General features: G+C 39.4%; 1 protein-coding gene across 1 annotated transcript in view; it reads left to right on the top strand.

Moving 5' to 3' along the window:
• Positions 1 to 19,643, top strand: part of LOC115141108 (ras/Rap GTPase-activating protein SynGAP-like) — a 122,135-nt gene extending 102,492 nt beyond the window's left edge. Inside the window, exons 24-25 of the mRNA XM_065027201.1 lie at positions 3,675 to 3,756; positions 13,938 to 19,643. Of these exons, the coding sequence (XP_064883273.1) occupies positions 3,675 to 3,756; positions 13,938 to 14,348 (493 nt within the window). The 3' untranslated portion in view covers positions 14,349 to 19,643. The remainder of the gene's footprint in view (positions 1 to 3,674; positions 3,757 to 13,937) is intronic.
• The last annotated feature ends 1,594 nt before the right edge of the window (positions 19,644 to 21,237 follow it).

The raw sequence follows: 21,237 nt of genomic DNA, 5'->3' as shown, positions 1-21,237 counted from the left end.
TCTATTGAAATAGCAATATTTTAGCATTACGAGATGTGCAATAATAGACTACATTTAGCATTTACGAACAGAAGCAATCCATATGTAGGCCTACATTCAGGCACACAAAGATATCGAGTATGTAAACCTTACATGCATAGATACATCTATCATATGACCATACATACAGAACTCATACACTCAAAGGTTTTTTTCAGGTCCCTTTCAGTATCAAATGAACCCATATCAACATAAATTATATGGAGACTTCTGCATGTATGACCATGGATCCTGTAAATCCCTAAATACCATAGATACAGCATATACAGTACTGTAAAAAAATCATTTATAACTTATATCTCTGACTTACACATGGCTGTATAGTGTGTTTGAACAAAAAGGTTAATCATGTAGCCAGATGGATATTGGTGCCATTTATCTAAAGTGTTAAGATTTATATATCTGTTATAATTTTGCTGTGTGTCGTTTTGATCTGCAGTAAGTCATAGGAAACCGAAGGGTAAATGGCGTCGTTGTTTGCTAAAGTTAGAGCTTTGAGGGAGTCATTTTTTGAGATACGATGTGGAACAAGAATTGTTCACTATCATACGATTGCCTCTCGTTTGGCATTGTAGCAAGCATAATATTGGTAGTCTGTATAGATGTATAATATTACATCAGTATTACTTTTAAAGTTTTCATAGAGATATAACTTGTCATTGTGCAATAAAAAGTCATTTGGATTGACATGGCAAATAGCAGCACATAGTGAGTGTTTACTGTTGATGTACATACAATTGGCTACATATCATGTGACCTTTGACTCACCCAATCGCCTGCCTTATTTCTATGTAACAGACAAGTCAGATATCATGACCTGTCCTTGACCTCATATTGACAAATGCCCACATTGTTTTGACTGCATGTACGACTTGACCTGACAAGCACACTACTTGAACTTGAAGTAAATAAATATACAGGTTTAGTTTTGGTACATATCACCCATGTGAATCACTGTCTGCCTTTTTTAGAATTCTACTGTATACTCATGTTACATTTCATTGTTTCTTAGATCAGTGCCAATGTTTCTGTCAGTGCATACGTTTGATTCCTTTTCCCTTTCTTATTTTTGTCAAATAAATCCCTGTACATTATTTATGTAATAAAACATCTAACACCAATGTTTGAAACTTCACCTGTGGATTTTCATTATTTATTCATGTTAAGCATCAATTTAGTTGTATGTTAAGCATAAAGATATTCAGAGAATGCTTTCTCTGCGGAATTGTGACAGCTTGATTATGGTGGCAAATGACTATATGTTATCCTCTGTCCAAACCAACCACTCATTTTGGAATAGTTTGACTAAAATCTGTGCTATTTCTGTTTTTAGCTTCTCTTATTGGCTCAGTTTTTGCACCAATCACATCGGCTGTCTGGTCCACACTTTCCCTGTTGCCGCTGCACAATGTCCTATACAGTTCCTTCAGAAAGTATTCATACCCCTTGACTTATTCCACATTTTGTTGTGTTACATCCTGAATTAAAAATTGATTTAAAAAAAAATCACACACAATGACAAAGTGAAAACGTGTTTTTTTTTATTTTAGAAATTGTATTGAAATACAGAAATGTAATTTACATAAGTGTTCACAACCCTGAGTCAAAATACTGTATGTTAGTCACTTTTGGCATCGATTACAGCTGTGAAACACCTGGATTGTACAACATTTGCACATTGTTATAGCAATTTTTCATGCTCTGTCAAGCTGGTTGTTGATTGTTGCTAGACAGCTATTTTGAAGTCTTGCCATACATTTCCAAGCCGATTTAAGGCAAATGTAACTAGGTAATTCAGGAACATTCAATGTTGTCTTGGTAAGCAACTCCTGTGTATATTTGCCTTGTTAATTTCTTTGGCACATTTTTTTGCAGTTTTATTGTATGTTGATCCAGTCTCAGTTCTCGCTTTTCACAGTCTTTAAACTATAACTGTTTTAAAGTCACTGGCCTCATCGTGAAATCCCTGAGCGGTTTCCTTCTTCTCCGGCAACTGAGTTAGGAAGTATCTTTGTAGTGACTGGGTGTATTGATACACTGTCCAAAGTGTAATAATAACTTAACCATGCTCAAAGGGATATTCAATGTCTGCTTTTTTTAACCATCTACCAATAGGTGCCCCTTTTTGTGAGGCATTGACAAACCTCCCTGGTCTTTGTGGTTGAATCTGTGTTTGAAATTCACTGCTCGACTGAGGGACCTTAAAATTATCTGTATGTGTGGGGTACAGAGATGAGGTAGTCATTTAAAAATCTTGTTAAGCACTATTATTGCACACCGTGAGTCCATGTAACTTATTATGCGACTTCTTAAGCACATTTTTACTCCTGAACTTATTTAGGCTTACCATAACGAAGGGGTTGAATACTTATTGACTCAAGACATTTCAGCTTTTAATTTTTAATTCATTTGTAAACATGTTTAAAAACATAATTCCACTTTGACATTATGGGGTAACCCCAGCCAGTGACACACAATCTCAAGGTAATCCATTTTAAATGGGAAAAAGTCAAGGGGTGTGAATACTTTTTGAAGGCACTGTATTAAAATGAGTCATTCCTTTTGTGTAATTAGTCCTCTCTCAGCATTCTGTTCATCTTAGGAGTTTAACACTCTGAAGTTCATCCACTTTGTCAGCAATTTTTCTGTATGACTTTAAATGAAAACAACCATGTCATTCAGGCGGAAAGTAGATGTGATAAGATTGAAGACAATGAAATCTATAATGAGCAAGGCAGAAGAATTTCATTACCTCAGAAATATTGACCAGGTAGGAGTTAGGATGTCATATGTACCCTTGTTCATTGAATGTCCATCACCAAACAGCTGATCGCCATCTTGGATTTGACCTCATGATTGCAGTGACTTTTAATTCATCCTTCACCTTTTGTGTCTGTTGAAGAAAATATCAGAACCATTGCCTTGAATGACCCAGATCTTGAAATTCCAGAGGCAAGTATTTAATGATCCATGTTCCCTTCTCTGGAAAATAATTCTGATGCTGAGTAATCGTGTCTAAAGGTGAATTTGCAAGGCAAGAAAAATATCCTATGGAGACTGTAGCAATAAGTTTCCAAATATCCCTGCAAGACGACTCTTTGAAATGGTTTTAACAAGGATTTGGAATCTCTATCATGTTGTGTCAGTTCAACTATTCCATGAGGATGAGGATGTGTTGCTAATTAAACCCCATTCAGAACACGATAACCGGCAAAACACCACAATCTAGACATCATTAGGCATGATTACATTGGAAAACACCCTGAATTGGACAGACATGCTGAATCCCTTGGGGAACATGGAAACATGCACTTCAACTGCCTCAAAAATGCTTCCTCGTATTACTAGAGCAGTGTATGTTAAACAGTTACAGCATTGGTTGAATAGATTATAATTTGGCTACCAGAGGTTTTAACAACTCTACTATAGACCAGGTAATGGGTATAATTGACAAATCAACGTTTTTCAGGGCAATGAGAGATCCAGCTTGCACCTGGACAGTCATTATAAGCCTTACGTATTACACTTAGTTACTTCTTGTCTAGTTTACTCACAATTCTCTCACAACTGTTTGAACTCTCTCTCTCTCTCTCTCTCTCTCTCTCTCTCTCTCACTCACTCTCTCTCTCTCTCAGACTTATGGCTGTGGAGGATGAGATAAGGGGAGGAGCCGTGGTTGAGCCGCCAAAAGCTAACGTTAGGGTCTTCGCCGATCAGGTCTGTGATTTTCTTCTTCCGGTCGCCATGTCTGTAGGATGGCCTGTGTCTTTATCTCTCTATCCTTCTCTATGTTGTTTTCATCTCTTTGTTGATTTGTCCCTTTTATTTCGTCCAGACAAGTCCTTGGGTTTGGGTGAGACTGTCATTTGTCTGTCAATCCGCTTAGGTGCTTTGAAGGTCAAAGAACGTCTGTTTACATCTTGTGTCTGTCTCTCAATCAATCTGTTTATATTACGTCTGACCACATCCGGGTTGTAATCAAATCAGCGTCTGTAGTAACTGTACATCTCAGACACGTCTATCAACTTTGTGTGAACTATATGTATTAAATCAAGTTGTATTACCAGTCCAACACAAATGCAAGACATAATACACAACTATTGAACAGCTTTGGTCCTGAGGATGAGTTCATTTGTCAGGCCGACAACGTCTCCAGCATCCACACTCAATGTTTCACGGTCCATGCTTTTAGCCAGCCACTCATCTCCTATCGAACTCGTCAGGCCCGCCCTCAAGCATGAGTCATGCTGCAAAGACATACCAGCTTTCAGTGTGTGTATGTGTCTGTGTCTGTGTGTGTGTGTGTGTGTGTGTGAAGAGAGACAGAGTGTGTCAAACCCCAATGTCTCTTGCAAACGATATCACAGATGTATGCTCAAGCTTCTTTCATTCGTTTAAATCAAATCCCTGTTCCACCAGAAGATGAGTCCCACCCAACCGCTTCCTCAATCCAAACTCCTTCATCCCTATTATTCAGACTGAGCATGTCAACGTCAAGTTGTATTACAAGTCTAACACAAATGCAAGACAGACATAATACACGACTATTGAACAGTTTTGATCCTGAGGATGAGTTAATTTGTCAGGCCGACAACGTCTCCAGCATCCACACTCAATGTCTCTCGGTCCATGCTTTTAGCCAGCCATCCATCATCTCCTGTCAAACCGGTCAAGCCCACCCTCAATCATGAGTCATGCTGCAAAGACAAGCCAGATTTCTCTGTGTGTGTGTGTGTGTGTGTGTGTGTGTGTGTGTGTGTGTGTGTGTGTGTGTGTGTGTGTGTGTGTGTGTGTGTGTGTGTTTGTGTGTGTAAAAGAATGTGCGAGAGAGAGTGAGTATGTGTCAAACCACAATGTCTCTTGCAAACAACATGCCACATGTACGCTCAAGCTTCACTGAGTCCCACCCAGCCACTTCCCCAATCCAAATGTCTTTATCCCAATCCGAGTCAAATCAGACTCAATAGAGGCAACAGACATGTTCTGACATGCAGAGATAAAAACAAAAGCAGAACGTTTGAGCGGTGTGAACAGACAGGGCTCCCGCTATGTCCCAGATAAGAATGCAGCTGAATGCAGCACCCCTGCAAGGTGTCGAACAGTCAGGGCTTCAGCCACGCTTCCTCAAGTGAGCAGTGATCCAATGTGTCTCTCCTGTTATTTCTCCATTCAGTACACAGCTCCCCCAGAGAGAGAGAGAGAGAGAGAGAGAGGGTGAGGGAGAGGAAGGGAGGGGGGAAGAGGGAGAGATTAGCCAGAAAGGCTTAGAAACTGTGGTTGAAAGGGGGTAAAGCCGTCCAGCGATGCGTGGCGTTGTGTTCAGTTGCCAGACAAGCAGCAGACCAGAGTTTTGCGCTCACACTGGTTTCACTCGGTCGAACGTGGCCAGTCTGTGGTTGACATGTAGTTGAGGGAGTGTCATGATAGACTTGGCCTACAGCCTCAGACAGCATTGGAATCGGAATCTATTGGTTCTTTCTGAGGGCTGAGAGATAGAGTTTGAGTAGCTCTTCCCAAGTGGTCGTAGGAGCATCCAAGGCTGGGCATCCATCTGGACATTGGTTTTGTTTCCAAGCTGAAAGAGGCAGATTTGCTATCCAACATGAAGCTGTTTGGGTCTCTTCCTGGACACAGTATTAAATCACAGCAGTCCAACATGGAACTTCTGATGACATTCATTATTTCCATGTCATGCTTCCACCCAGGTTTTCTTTTATCTCATGTTAATTGCCCATTATCATGCAACCACGTGAACATTTCTGTGTTATCTCCATTGTTCTGAAGGTTATAGTCAATAAGATTATAAAATGAAGCCATAAATTGTTGTGGGCCAATTGTTTGTGTACCATTACATTCCCATCATGGCTATGCCCAAGCAGAGCATGTCGGCATGTTTTAATGATTGCGTATCCAATATCTGTCATTATTTGCAGTGAGCCGTACAATCACTTGTCCATCGCCATGGCAGCAACAGGTGTTTAATGCCGGGTGTCTAGGTGGGGGTGTCGGTGACTCATAGGGTTCACGTTCACGTTATCTTTATTATCCCAACAGTGGGCAGTTCACTCGGCTTTCAGCTTTTTGTGTGGAATTTGTGGATTCATATTCCTACAGCATTATGTTGAGAATACCTCCACCCCCTCTCTACTAAATATCTGGTTTTAATGGGATTTCATTGTCAAACTTGATTAAATTAGTTAATGTAATAATATTGCTTGAGTTTTTATTATTACCGTTTATACAAATGTTCTATCTTAATTTGATCAATCTGTTGTAACAGAGAATTTTCCTGTTCAGCAGGAAATGCAAACTTGTTTGTATTTGAGGGTTTATAAAGCTTCTAATGTTTTGTATTTTCCACTTGAAATGTTTGACTTGATTTGCCCTATTGAAAAATGTATCAACCCCTACAAACATATCCATGAATTATTATCCACATTCCTGTTGGTGCAGGATTATGTTCCTGCTGTGAGAAACGGGTCCAATTAAGATATTTCACCTGTAGGCAGCAACTAGTGGTAGCACTCTTGAAAGTACAGTAGATCACCCTGTCCTTGGAATGACTCATAACAAATAAATCATCATTTGGATGTTGTACTGTACATATCCTCTCAAACTTAATGTTAAATGTTCCATGCATCATTGTGAATATAATGCATGTCTCACTTTACATGGTTATCTCTATCACATCAGTTATCTACGGTCTCTATAACCCTGTATGTGTTTAAGTGTGTTATTCAACCTTTTTTACATGTGTATGCATATTTATATTGTTTAACTCTGTTTATTAATACTATTTATTCCTTGTTGCAGTAACAGTGGTGTTTATTACTTTTGCCAATGATTACTGCATGTTTAGCAGTAGCATGACCTTTTGCCTCAACTTCTAACCCCTCAGCTTCAGAGGAGATCAGAGATACCATTTTTCTGGACAAGACTTTTCAATCTTTGGATCAATGAATGAGATTTAGCTTGAATTAAAATGCAGCTATCTTTACTGCCAAACCAACTCAGTGGCCTTGTTGTCAGTGTCCGCCCTGAGAATGGAAAGTTGGGAGTTCGATCCCAGGCCGTGTCATTACAAAGACTAAAAACGGGACCCAATGTGTCTCTGCTTGGCTCCGCATTAAGGAGATAGGTTGGGGGCTATGGCCCTGCGATAGAGTAGCATCATGTCCAGAGGGTGTACTTGTACATCAAGCTGCCTCATGTTCTGGCTTGCACAAGATGGCTACTTACCATCTGTACTGCTGCATGTGTGTATCAACAGCCTTGGTTTGCTTCCTCAGCATGCAGACTTGGTTGACATGTTGGGCCCTCTTGTGCTTTCAGGCTGCTGGGTTTGTGTTGGCGCGAATGGTGGTGTGTGTTCCTTTGTGTTTGTGTGTGTCCTGTGGGCGTTGAGTATCCCTAATGCTCCTCAACCCTCGACACCCAACTTCTACCTTTTACTTTCTTCAGTGCACACAAGCCTAGCCTCTCCTCTCCTCCTTTTCTCTATCGTTCCTCTCCTCTTCTCCTGTGTTGATGAGATACGGTGATTTCTCTTAGGGGAGGCGCCAATCCATCCTAGTGCAGCCCCGTCTCGCGCCCGTTCCACCCCGAGTACAAAGGTAATAAACCAACCAGCATACACTTCAGTGGTACTGCCTCTCTCCATCCATACATTCTGCCTCTTCACTTTGATTCCTCCACTGTACTGTATGTGCGTCACTGACCGTATGCAGCACCAACAGAAGCACTTATTGACTTACACAGACATTATACAGAAAATCACACGTATTATCAACAGCAATATTATTTCTTTCTTTACCTATTGTTCACATTATTTTGGTTATTTTGATTTTGTCAACAGCAATTTGAATAATGTCGAGCTTTACTGTAATAGAAAATCAATAAATGCTGGAGCTGAAATATCAACCCAGAGTCAGGGGTAGACATAACATAGTAAACAAAAATCTGGGACACTCAAATTAGTATGATTGTTATGTTTGGTATGGCATGTATTAATATGTGGATGTCCATCATCCATTTCGTATGATATATTACAATTCATAATATATGCTACACATTTGCAATACGTATGATATGTTAAGAATTCCAGTTTGTTGTGGCTAACGTTAAGTAGGTGGCTAGGTGGCTAACGCTAACGTTAGCTAAGTGGCTAATGTTAGCTAGGCTAGGGGTTAAGGTTAAGGTCAGGAGTTAGGTGAAAGGGCTAGGGGAAGGGTTAGCTAACATGCTATGTAGTTGCAAAGTAGCTATACGCTCAACCATCCACACCGACCAACTACCCTCCTTTAATTTTTGCCTTAAATAACCTTCGGCCTGATGTAACCATACCAAACATAACATATCATACTAATTTGAGTGTACCAGATTTTTGTTAACTTTTACATCTAGTCTATGAGGCCAGGCTGGACGGTGTCTTTGGAAAGTATTCAGACCCCTTGACCTTTTCTACATTTTGTTACATTACAGCCTTGATTTAAAATGTGTTCTTTTTTAAATTCTCAGCAATCTGCACAAAATACCCCATAATGACAAAAGGAAAACAGGTTTTTATAAATTTGTGCAAATTTATAAATCATTAAAAACTTTGCATATGAGACTCGAAATGACAGTACTCCATGACAGCCTGCTTGGAGTTTGCCAAAAGGCACCGAAAGGACTCTCAGACCATGAGAAACAACATTGTCTGGTCTGATTAAACCAAGATCGAACTCTTTGGCCTGAATGCCAAGCGTCACGTCTGGAGGAAACCTGGCACCATCCCTAAAGTGATGCATGGTGGTAGCATCATGCTGTGGCGATGTGTTTCAGCGGCAGGGACTAGGAGACTAGTCAAGATCAAGGCAAAGATGAACTGAGCAAAGTACAGAGAGAACCTTGACAAAAATTGCTCCACCTTGCTCCAGAGTACTCAGGATCTCAGGCTGGGGCGAAGGTTCACCTTCCAACAGGACAATGACCCTAAGCGCACAGCCAAGACAAGGCAGGAGTGGCTTTGGGACAAGTCTCTGAATGTCCTTGAGTGGCCCAGCCAAAACCCGGACGTGAACCCGATCGAACATCTATGGAGAGACCTGAAAATGGAGAGGATTGAGAGGATCTGCAGGGAAGAATGGGAGAAACTCCCCAAATACAGGTGTGCCAAGCTTGTAGCGTCGCACCCAAGAAGACTCGTTGCTGTAATCTCAATACTTATTAAAATGTGATATTTTCATTTAATTTTTTTGTTAAATAAAAAAATGTTTTTTTCTTCGTCATTATAGGGTATTGAGTGTAGATTGATGAGAGGAAAAAACATTTAAATTAATTTTAGAATAAGTCTGCAACATAACAAAATGTGGAAAAAGTCAAGGGGTCTGAATACTTTCCATAGGCACTGTGTAGCACTATATATTTGACATTTTAGATTTATGTATTGTACAGATTTAAAATACACATAGTGTATACATTAATGTATGTGACTCTTACACCACTCAGACAAATATGCCAACATTATTTGCACAAATTCAGTCATATACGGAGACTTCCTAAACGTGTAACTCTTTGCATTAGGTAAATTGCTTACCCTCTGAATTCAAACCATAAAACTCCAGCATCAATGGTAGAATTCCTGACCGAAATGCATCGAAATGTTCAGTTGTTTAATTCAATGCTCCATTTCAATGCTCCACTATTATCAAATGTTGGCATTTGCAAAACCTTGCAACTACTCCTTCATCCTTCTTCACATCCTTCATCCTTCTTCACATCCTTCATCCTTGTTAATCCCTCCACTACTTTTTTCTTTCAATTCCCTGTGTTGTTTTGGGATGATAAGCAAACTGTTTGATCAGAATATAGATGGAAGTAATATATACTTAGGACTAGATTCAATCAGATTGACAGCCGAATAGCCGTTGTTTTGGCAGTGTCGGAACTGCGAAAGAGTTGTCAAATCCACAAGAAGCAACGAAACTACACCCAACGTAATCCTACAAATTCCATGCGGCCGCATTAGATATTTATGCAGCCGTGTTACCAATCAAACACTCAAATTAGATTGATAGGCTTTAAACCTCTCCCATTAGCCTAACATCAATGGATTGACATTACATTTGAGAGTCATTATTTCTAACATCGATAGAGCCTTCAATTTCTAGCGCCGTTTTGAACTTCTAACGCGGTAGGGATAACAAGGAAGGGAATGGTTTGTGACGGACAAGAGCACAGTCGCCGATATGTCAGCTCATGAACGTCTAACGCGGTAGGGATAATAAAACATTTGCTATGCAGATGTCGGCCAACACTGGTTAACGATGGTTAATGCTCGATCTGATTGAATCCAGGCCATAGTTAGTTCTAGTTATGACAAACAGCTTGACAATTCACAGATACTCTATTAGGTACATGTACAAACACTGATGGCTCTGCTGCAGTAATACATATAAGTAGGCTCTATTCCAAGAACCAATATCAACAAGGTAACTGACTACATCCATATACAACAATACCCCTGCTCAAATCAACACAAACTCACTTACACACACCGCACGTGTCTCACGGAGGAACACGTTACGGTGGGTCATCAACATATCCATTCGATTCGACTCATCTCCCCTCCCACCACTCCCCCAAATAAATGACGGGAATTATGGGAAATCTCCGTATCTGACACAATCCTTCCCTGAAAATAAACAACTGGTGTGCGTATATGTCACTGTGTGTGTTTCTTGGAGAGTGTGTTTATATATTCCTGTGTGTATGTGTCCTGTATGTATATGGCACCTGAGCACATAAGTTGATCCAATGTTCATGTATTGTCATTGTGAGTTTGATCAAGTGTGTCGCCAGTACTGTATTGTTGTTCTTTTTGCTCTGGGTCATACTTGGAGAGTTGTCTAGTGTCCTTTATATGTATGTCAGTCATATACTACTGTTCTGGAATATTTGGTTGGTTTGTACATCTAATTTCCACAATGATATGCCTAGTTTGAAACAGAAAATGAGAATTAATTTCCTATTCATGTTGCTGAGTAAGAACATTTGAGAATTGCGTACCAAAGCATACTAACAATGCACTTAACACTGCACAATTCATCCGCTATGTGTTGTTTTTGTCTACAATTTCCTAACTTTTATTAGTTGCAGCTTTTGTACAAATATAAACACCAAGTTGTTCAAGTAAGCAAACTCTGCACATATGGATCTTTAACAGTGAGTGATGCACGTTTTGTTAAGTTGATTGGATCGCTGCTTCTTTTATTAGCATAGGTTGGCTATCTAGCAGCTATCTAACTTTCTTATCATAAAATATTCGCACAATTTTCTCAGTTGCATTGGCAGGTCTGGCTAAACTTGGATAAATAATGTGAAAGGGTTTGTAGTAATTTTTGTAGAACTGGTTTGAAAGTAATCGAGCACTGGTAGAGAAATACCACTTGTTCTTCTTGTTTCCATAACACATTTCCTGTTACTGTTGCTAGCACCAAGTAGGGAATGGGATTAGCATGTATGCTAACGGTAATCTCTGTTGAAATTGGTTATCGCCGTGTGCTTTACAAGGTTCTGAGTGAGAAGAGAAAAGGTCTGCCAGTTCAATTCCACTTTCTGAAGGACATTTTTTGTTCTCTTTCTAGAGATGGAAACATGTGCTACACACAATGGACACACCCACACTGATATTTAATGCTAATTCGTTTTGAAATCAAATGGCCTGTTTCCGACTAATTTCTGTACTGGATGCAGATCATAAAACCCTCTTGAATTACATTTTTTTCTGACTTTCACTTCTCCAGTGCATCGTTCACATCTTTAAGACTTCATACTCCTTGGTACAATCATATGAATGGTCTTTAGTCCTTATTGTTCAATGAAGTTATTACACATTTGAGGAAAGGTATTGGCATCTCGTAGAGTAAATGTCAATTGAGATTCTTCTATTCGTGTAGAAAACTTTGAAATGATTCCACATTCCTGTTTTGACTTGGATACGTTCGACACCATTTCCTCAATCTAACACAACCTCCATCAGTGCCAATAACCCAGCTATTTTCTTTCCTACTGCTCCAACACAGACTGTACTGAACAGGACTGAACACGATGACTTGCATTCAGAGCTTGATTTAATTAAGAACTGAAATCAATCTGGTATTTGCAATGACGTTATTCTGCGCCAATGTAGGTAAGGATAGATAGCAAAACCAAACTTTTGACTTATTCACTTATTACAAATTCTAACCCAGTGTTTTACAGATTTGGTAAATGAATGAGCATCCATTGATAATTGGTCAATGGGTATGGGTTAGAAATTCTGATTGGTGGATTAGACACAGTTGAGATTTTATTCAAGAGCTCTTGAATACTAGCTTCTTATACACGCTTTGTAGAGCAGTATTTAGTCATTATGTCCTCCAATTCAAAGTTCATTACTGTAACACATCTGCATGCTAGACTATTATAGTAATGCAATACTATAATATTATCATCTAGAATGTTTTATCTTAAAGTACTTATTACTATTTAAATGTTAAAGTACTTATAAGGTTCAATGATGTGTGGGAATCAACCACACACTTGACAAGGGAACAAAGGTGCATGAAAAAACAGTATTGAATTTCTGCACATTTATTGTGGTCTTAGCTAAGCTTTCGGTGAACGCTTTTTGGCTCTTCATTGATTTTCTTCTTTCTGTGAAAGTTTTGCTCTGACAAAGGTCAATTGACTGAAAGCTTAGCAAAAACCATGCTAAACCTGAAATGCGCATGGATTCTAATGTGCGTAAGATGAATTAAGGTGACACAATTGTATCACGTTATAGAGTCATAACTATTTGTGTCACCATGGTTTTCAAGCCTTTACTACAGTATATTTAAGCAATAAGGCACGAGGGTGTGTGGTATATGACCAATATACCACGGCTAAGGGCTTTTCTTAGCACGTCGCAAAGCAGAGTGCCTGGATACAGCCCTTAGACGTGGTATATTGGTCATATACCACGAACCCCTGAGGTGCCTTATTGCTATTATAAACTGGTTACCAATGTAATTAGAGCAGTAAAAATAAATGTTTTGTCACAACCGTGGTATACAGTCTGATATACCACGGTTGTCAGCCAATAAGCATTCAGGGCTCGATCCACCCAGTTTATAATACAAATTAGAATGTATAGAAATTCCTTGAAATTAATCTCATTGGCTAAGACTGACACAACTCTCATTCTACTTGACTGCTCAGACTCCTTTTGACACCTGTCCCTGACTAGTACCCCCTTCTAACTCAGCATCATATGAAGATCAAGACACTCTGACATGTTGGTCAACCCGAGATTGTAATTCCTTCCACCTTTTCTTTTTCTGACTGTATCCCCTCTCCTATGCTGTCCATCTCTACTGGTGTACTTCATACTTCTGCTCTGTAACTCATTTTCCTCTATTTCTCTTTCTCCATTGTTCCTCCCATCCCTTGTCACTTATTTCTCTCCCTCCCTTTGCTTTCTCACATGATCCTTTCTTTCTTTACCTCCTGCTTGGATCCTCTCCTATCGGGACCCTCATCACCCCACCCTATTTCCTCCATTCTATTCTTTTTACATTCGTAACTGGTTCACCTATTTACTCTCCCTCTACTCACCTGTTTGTTCTTCACTGGCCTCCTCTTTTTATTTGACTATTCCTTGATTGTTTATATCACCCATACTCCCTCTCCTTCCATCCTCCCTGTTGCCTTCTCTCCCCACATTTCCTGCTTCACATATGACTCTTTATATTGCCTCCCTCTCTCCTTCCTGGATTGGCTGACTCGTTTACACCCTTGTCCATGCCACAAATCCCCCACTGAATGCCCCTTCTCCCACTCCCATCTCTCCCCTCTCCTACTCCTCTTCTCCCTCCCTCTCTCTGTCTTGCTAGGGGGCCCAGCATTCCTCCCTGGGTTCAGCAGACCCCTGTGTGAATACTGAAGGTGGAAGAGGAGGAGGAGGAGGAGGAGAAGAAGAAGGAGGGATGACTACTGATCCTGACCATACTATCTCTTCCTCATGCATCTCCTCCACTGGCTTGCCCCGGAATGAGAATGGAGTCACCTCACCCGTAGACCCTCCTCCTCCCCCCACTCCTCATCTCCACTCCAGTCCACACCAGAATGGAGAGCTCCGTGTCAACCCAACATCCTCCCCAGTGACAAGCACGGAGGCAACTGAGAGCAATGCAACAGCAGGACTTGGCATAGAGGAGAGGGAGCAGGTCAAAAACAACACTAAACCAAATCAGAGAGAGAAGACACAAATAAAAAAGTCTTGCCACATTTCCTTCCTTTTTTGAGGAGGATGAGATGACTGCAATCTTTCCCGTTTCTTTTATGTGTACTCAAACCAGAGAGAGAAGAAATGTGTGGGGGGTCATTGTACATTTAACTGTACAGTACGTTCAGCATTATCATACAAGACAACAAAAGGGCTTTCCAATGGACCTCATTTCCGTCATGCTCAAACTGGGCTTTGGTCAGTATCTGTCTTGCAGGACAAGATAATGATACCTTTTAGTTATCGTTGACATTGTGGGATCCTCATGTACTGTTTCAATCGATCAAACTATAGAGCCTATCATACACTGGTATAGGCCTAATCCCCAAACCAAGCGACTATGTGAGATTTTGCTTTGTGTGTTTGTTTAATCAAATAAAGACAGTAAGCAAACACTATATAACGTCTCACTCCCCAAAAACTTCTCAGTAGCCAATAGCATCCTACTACTATATACATGCGTGTAGTATCCCATAATTACATCGATAAAGGTCTAGTCATTTCCTGTCCTGAAAACTCCAGCTCTCAAATTTAATTGGTAGAGATGTGGTCATCTGGCTTTTGTAGTCTGGTTTCCTTAGTGCCTTTGAGTGTATTTTAACAGGGTTTTCAAATAACAGGCGGCGATGATATTGACAGAAGGATTATTTTAACTGATGATAGTACATAAACAGTCTAATCAAGATCCAAAAATAACTGTTTGAAATGCAGACTAACTACAGAGTCCAGAACAAGCAGAATACGGTTTTATTTTTGCCCTAAGGAAAGTGTTTGATGTTTTCAAAACATCGTGTGTAAATTAAGGGACTTCCCATTCGTGGACTGGACTCGTGCAATGTTTTCTCTTCTCAATCTCAGAACCTGTGTGTGATCAACTGGTGCTACAGACACAAACAGGGCCGTCTCCAAATCAAGTGTGTGTGTCAATAGCACTGCCTGTCATGTTTCCCACTGTCTGTATGTCTGTCTCTCTCACTCTGTCTGTTATTGTCAAGGTAGCCTATTTCTTTTATGTATTTGTCTATGTTTGTTTGTTATGTGTGTCGTGTCCTTACGTGTGCAATTGTTTAATGGAGTGGGAGCTGGGTCCAGTAGGGTGCTTAAACCAAATGAGACAATAACAAAGTTGTCAGGTAAAAAGTTTACCAGCAATTTTAAGTGGTTGAAAATATCAAAGGGATACTATTTGTGGACCTTCAGTGTCCTGTCATATAACGTAGTCACTTGTAACACCTAGTACACTTCCAAAATTGTTGTCATGGCCTTTTCTGTTTAGTACCACGTAAACTATTTATTTGATTCTTTTTTTGGGGTAGCCAGTTAAGTCTAGCCTTAAGTGCCTGGGTCTCAGATAATGACATTTTGGCCAGTAGTCAAACTGCGCTCAGACAAATTTGTATGTGGCATAGACTTTCTTCATGTCGTTTCGAGGGACTACTTTTAAGTTAACGTACCATTCAGCTGAGCATGATGAATGCTAATGTAACAACATTTTGAGAAAACAAAAGATTGTTTGGGGCATCGTTAGTAAAGAGTACTTTGAATCTAAAACATGTTACACACACAGTGCACTAAAAGGAATTCGTTGCTTTGTGTCAACTGTTCAGATATCATCATGTCATTGAATACTGTTATACTGTGTTGTCATGTCTTCTTGTTTTGTGTATAACTTGTCCATTGTAATCTTTGTTTAGATGTGAACTTGGGTTTATTTTGGCCCTTTTTGATTCACACTGGTGGTGCTTTATTGGATAACATTCCTTAGCTGGCTTAGCGTCTCAAGTGAATTAACATGCTTCAGGACAGTCCTGGTTTTGCAGAACCCAACACCAGTCTTATTTCACTTTTTGTATTTGGTTAAGAGTCCATTTACTAAGGGCCATATCCTAACTTGATTTATATTTTTGCAGTTCTCCCATTGGCATCATGCATTATGAGTAAGTCTGAGTTTAACATGCGGATCTCAAGTTAGGATTCGGCACTTTGTGTATAGGGTCAAAATGCCTCCGCCAATGCTGTGTCGGTCAGTACTAGGGGATTAGCCATAGTGTAGAGTGGATGAGATTCAGAGATATGAGAGAGATTTAGAGTGTTGAATTAAAAGTTAACCAAATGTGATTGTTAATAGGGAGAGTTTGTTGTAGTTAACTTGTGTTAAGTCAGCTAATATGGCTACCTTTCTAGTGCCAAAACATATCAGTAATAAAATGGCTTTTAAAGCAACTAGGGTTTTACATCTGCATTGAGTAAAGATATGGGACTATACAGGGTCACTGGTTGATATATGAGCATTGCCATTAATATACCTCAGAGATGCAGAATTGAGAGACTCAGGTAAACAAATATTTGCCTCAGAGCTAAACACAAACTGACAAAGAGATTAATCCTACTTTGGAGGGACTGCCATCCGATACAGTGGTTGGTGCATCTCTTAACAAGATCTATCCCACTGGGCAAAAACTGGTTGAATCAACATAGATTCCACATCATTTAAACAAAAAGGCTAAATGTGATGTAGTTATGCAATTTCATTAGGGACGTTAGGGAATTTAGTATTTTTTCACCCAAATTTGAACCTAAATCCAATGACATGGATTAAATTAACTTTAGTTGACAACTCAATCGATTGTAAATCAAAATTAGACGTTGAAATGACGTCTGTGCCTAGTGGGATGGCTATGATTGGATAGCAACTCATCAAGCACCTCCCCGTTCCTTCTCTCTCTGTCTTCCTTTTCTCTCCTTAGCCAATCACGCAGCTTCGTGGAGGACAATCTGGAACCTAATTGGCTGAGGCAACATGGGCAGCCCGCGTGGCCTGGCCATATATCAAGAGCGCTCTCTCGTGATGCGATTGGCTGACAAAGGGAGAAGTTGGGCCATTGGTCCAATTCTCCTGACCTTAAGGATAGTCCAGAGCCACAGCTGACCATGTAAGGATCTGCTGTGTTATTTACCCTACTTTACTTGGGCCCTCTCTCTCTGATTGGATGGCTGGACAATCTGTATTTGACGCTTGTGATTAGATATTTTCTTTTCTTTTCAAGACGTGCCAATCTCGGGAAATGGTTTTGTTGGCTCATCAAGCATGTGAAGAACAGCTATGCAGATTGACATGATATAAACTTTTTGGGATTGAGTAGTAAGTTAAATGAAAGAGGGAGAGCTGCTGTGTATAAGATGCATTTCAAAGGTGCTGTAATTTTTCTTTCCTAACATTTTTCTAAGATCTCACAATTGGTTTCTTTCATTTTTCCTTCCTATCATTTTCTACAGTCCACCCACTATCTACCCATTCCTCTTTCTATCTATTCTTAACCACCCACCTCAGTTTCTGTTCACTTTTAGACTTTTTCTGCTCCTGTTCATATCTGCCATGGTTTTGGTTTTGGTTTTGTTCTTTCTTCTTTATCTCTATTAGTTTTACATTTAAAGGAAACTAATTATGCACAGCCTATTACAAGTGAAACTGCTACAAAACAAAATGTTGCTTCAATTAGAACTTTGAAAAATGTAGAAAATGCTATGATTTATATTTCTATAATCATGCTTATTCTTACCGTAGTACTACATCAACTTTTCATTGGAAATCTTCCTCTCGCAAATGTTTATTTCTTGATAATGACAAGACTAGTATCTAATGACAGTCCAGAAATGATCCATTTTATATCAACTGATTTTTCTTAAGACAATCTTATGGAACATGACCCTTTTGGGGAGAAAGATTGCCCTGGGATTGTGACGGATAAAAACACAAACTGTTGTTTTACCTGCTCCCCTCACAATGATCTGCACGTTGCCGTGACCTGTACCCCTCCACTTCTCTCTTGTAATCCCTGGAAGAGAGATGTGAGGATGGATGTTGTTTTTTCTACTTGACAATCCCTGGGGAGCTCTCCATTTTTACAGACGATCTAAAAACTCCTTAGAAGAGGACATCCTTACCATCACGTTCTTGTTTTCCTATTTCTGTCTCTGATGTGAGCTTAGTGGAGAAGACGCGAGTTTATCATGTTTTTCCAGTGTGGTGAGACCGAATTCTGGAGCCAAGTTTCTGTAGAACTTCCATTTGATTTCTTTGTATGGACTCCACTGACACAGAAGCTAAATAAAACCCTGTGCCCTCCTTCACCTCTGACCACTGAACGGTGACACATCAAAAGAGCGAGAGATTAGAGGTTAATACCTTTTACGTGATTGAATGTGTGTGTATATACAGTGTGTGTACAGTTGTTGTGTATATACTGGATATGTGTGTGTATATATGGTATGTCTATGTGTATATACAGTTTGTTTGTATATGCAGGGTGTACAGTTTTTTCCTCAATCCTCTAATCTCTCTCTCTCTCTCTCTCTTAAATGACGTATTTGACTCCTCAAAGAATAAATGTTGGGGAGTGGAGAGGTTCACACTGGCAATTTAAAGGACAGCTGTCTGGGAAGCACTTTCTGTGCAGACACTGACCGATCTGACACCTCTGAACACCTACACACCTATTTATGCCTCTCAAAACAATCTCTGGCTTGCACTCATTTTCTCATCAACCGAGGCATTTTAAAAAAATTATATTTGGGTGACCAAGCAATGTTTGTACATATACAGTATATAGAATAACTAAGATAATATTTCCAGTGACCTCCATCTCCTTTTCTTTGAATTCCTGTAACTATTATGATTCTTCGTTGTTATTTGATTTAAGTTTTGCGTTTCTCTACATTAAATGTTTGCAATGGTTGTCATTCAGATATATATATTTATCCAGACAACCCTTATCTAATCTTTCCAATTTAGTTCCCCGAACTCTGCCTCTCATAGACCCCTCTGTCAGGCTGAACGTTTGGTTCAGGTCACACTGTTACTTGTGAAGCAACTCTTCCATGCAAGTAACACCATGTTATTAGCCATTTCTTCAAGTTCTATTAAGTGTGCCTCCAACTCGCCAACCCTCCCTCACCCTTGAACTTTCAACCCCACAGGTCACACATAGTCATACCCCTTGACAAGCCATAGTCCCCCAACCCCTCTATTTTTGTTTTAAAAAGGACAGACATTCGGGGATTTGTGTATATTAATGGAAGAGTGATATTGAAGAGTGTATTGCCATTGTACATGGATTTGTTATGAATGTGGATATTCTGATGATTTAATTATTATTGTAATAATGATTATGATTATTGCCACTTTGATTTTGTTGATTCATTCCTTTGATGCGGTCAATAACAATTCCTTCATTTAATTTTTGAATAAACCGGAATTTATATTTTTCGGGTGGGTGAATCTTGGAGATAGAAATACTTAAATAAATGAATAATAAACAAATAATTAACTTCTTAAATTAAGATGTGATGTGTATTTTTTTGTATAATTCCTACAGAACAGTCACCACAGTGAAACATATTTTGAAACTCTTACAAAGGCCTATTGGCCATTTCATAGTTGATGCGGCCTATTCTGGGGTCCATATCATGAGATACACTGTAGTTTACAGAAACATCATTAGATTATCACTGGACAACCAAAGACACAGTATGCCAGTCAGATCATAGTCGTCGACATTGACATTACCATAACCGATCATGTTTGCAGATATTATTTGCTGAGGCTGTTGATGCATTTCATGTGAGATAAAATTAAGACTAGTCTTTTTCGTAAGTATTCACACCCCTTGACCTTTTCCACATTTTGTTGTGCTGCAGCCTGAATATAACATGGATTCATTTGAGATGTTGTGTCACTGGCCTACACACAATACCCCAGAATGTCAAAGTGGAATTATGTTTTTAGAAATATATTCAACCCCTTTGTTGTGGCAAGCCTAAATTATTTCAGGATTAAAAATGTGCTTAACAAGTCACATAATAAGTTGCAATAATAGTGTTTAACATTATTTTTTAATGACTACCTCATCTCTGTACCCCTCACATACAAATGATTGCAAGGTCCCTCAGTCTCTGCAATGAATTTCAAACAGAGATTCAACCAGAAGGACCAGGGAGATCCACCATGAGGCCAATAGTGTCTTTTAAACAGTTAAATAGTTCAATAGCTGTGATATAAGAAAACTGATGATGGATCAACACCATTGTAGTTACTCCGCAATACTAACATAAATGACAGTGAAAAGAAGGAAGCCTGTACAGAATACAAATATTTGCGATAAGGCACTAAACTAAAACTGTAAAAAATACAAATAAATTTAAAAAATGTGGCAAAGAAATTAACTTCATGTCCTGAATACGAAGCGTTATCTTTGGGGAAAGTACATCACATCACTGAGTACCACTCTTCGTATTTTCAAGCATGGAGTTGGCTGCATCATGTTATGGGTATGCTTGTCATGGGCAAGGACTAGAGAGTTTTTTTAGGATAAAAATAAATGGAATAGAGCTAAGCATATGCAAAATCATAGAGGAAAACCTGGTTCAGTCTGCTTTCCAACAGACACTGGGAGACAAATTAACCTTTCAGCAGGACAAAACACAAGGCCAAATATACACTGGAATTGCTTACCAAGATGACATTGAATGTTCCCGAGTGGCTTAGTTACAGTTTTGACTTAAATCGGCTTGAAAATCTGTCAAGATTTGAAAATGGCTGTTTAGCAATGATCAACCACCAAATTGATAGCGCTTGCAGAATTAAAATGTGCAAATATTCTGCAATCCAGGTGTGCAAAGCTCTTAGAGACTTACCCAGAAAGACTCACAGCTGTAATCGCTGCCAAAGGTGATTCTAGCATGTATTGAGTCAGGGGTGTGAATACACATGTAAATCTGATATCTCTGTATTTCATTTTCAATAAATGTGCAACAATATTTATAAACATGTTTTCACTTTGTCATTATGAGTTATTGTGTGTAGATGGGTGAGAGAAAAAATTATTTAATCAATTTTGGATTTAGATTGT

The sequence above is a fragment of the Oncorhynchus nerka genome, linkage group LG14, assembly GCF_034236695.1.
Source record: "Oncorhynchus nerka isolate Pitt River linkage group LG14, Oner_Uvic_2.0, whole genome shotgun sequence".
Lineage (NCBI taxonomy): Eukaryota > Metazoa > Chordata > Actinopteri > Salmoniformes > Salmonidae > Oncorhynchus > Oncorhynchus nerka.
The sequence above is the reverse complement of the archived record's forward strand: the minus strand, read 5'-3'. Positions and strand labels throughout refer to the sequence as shown.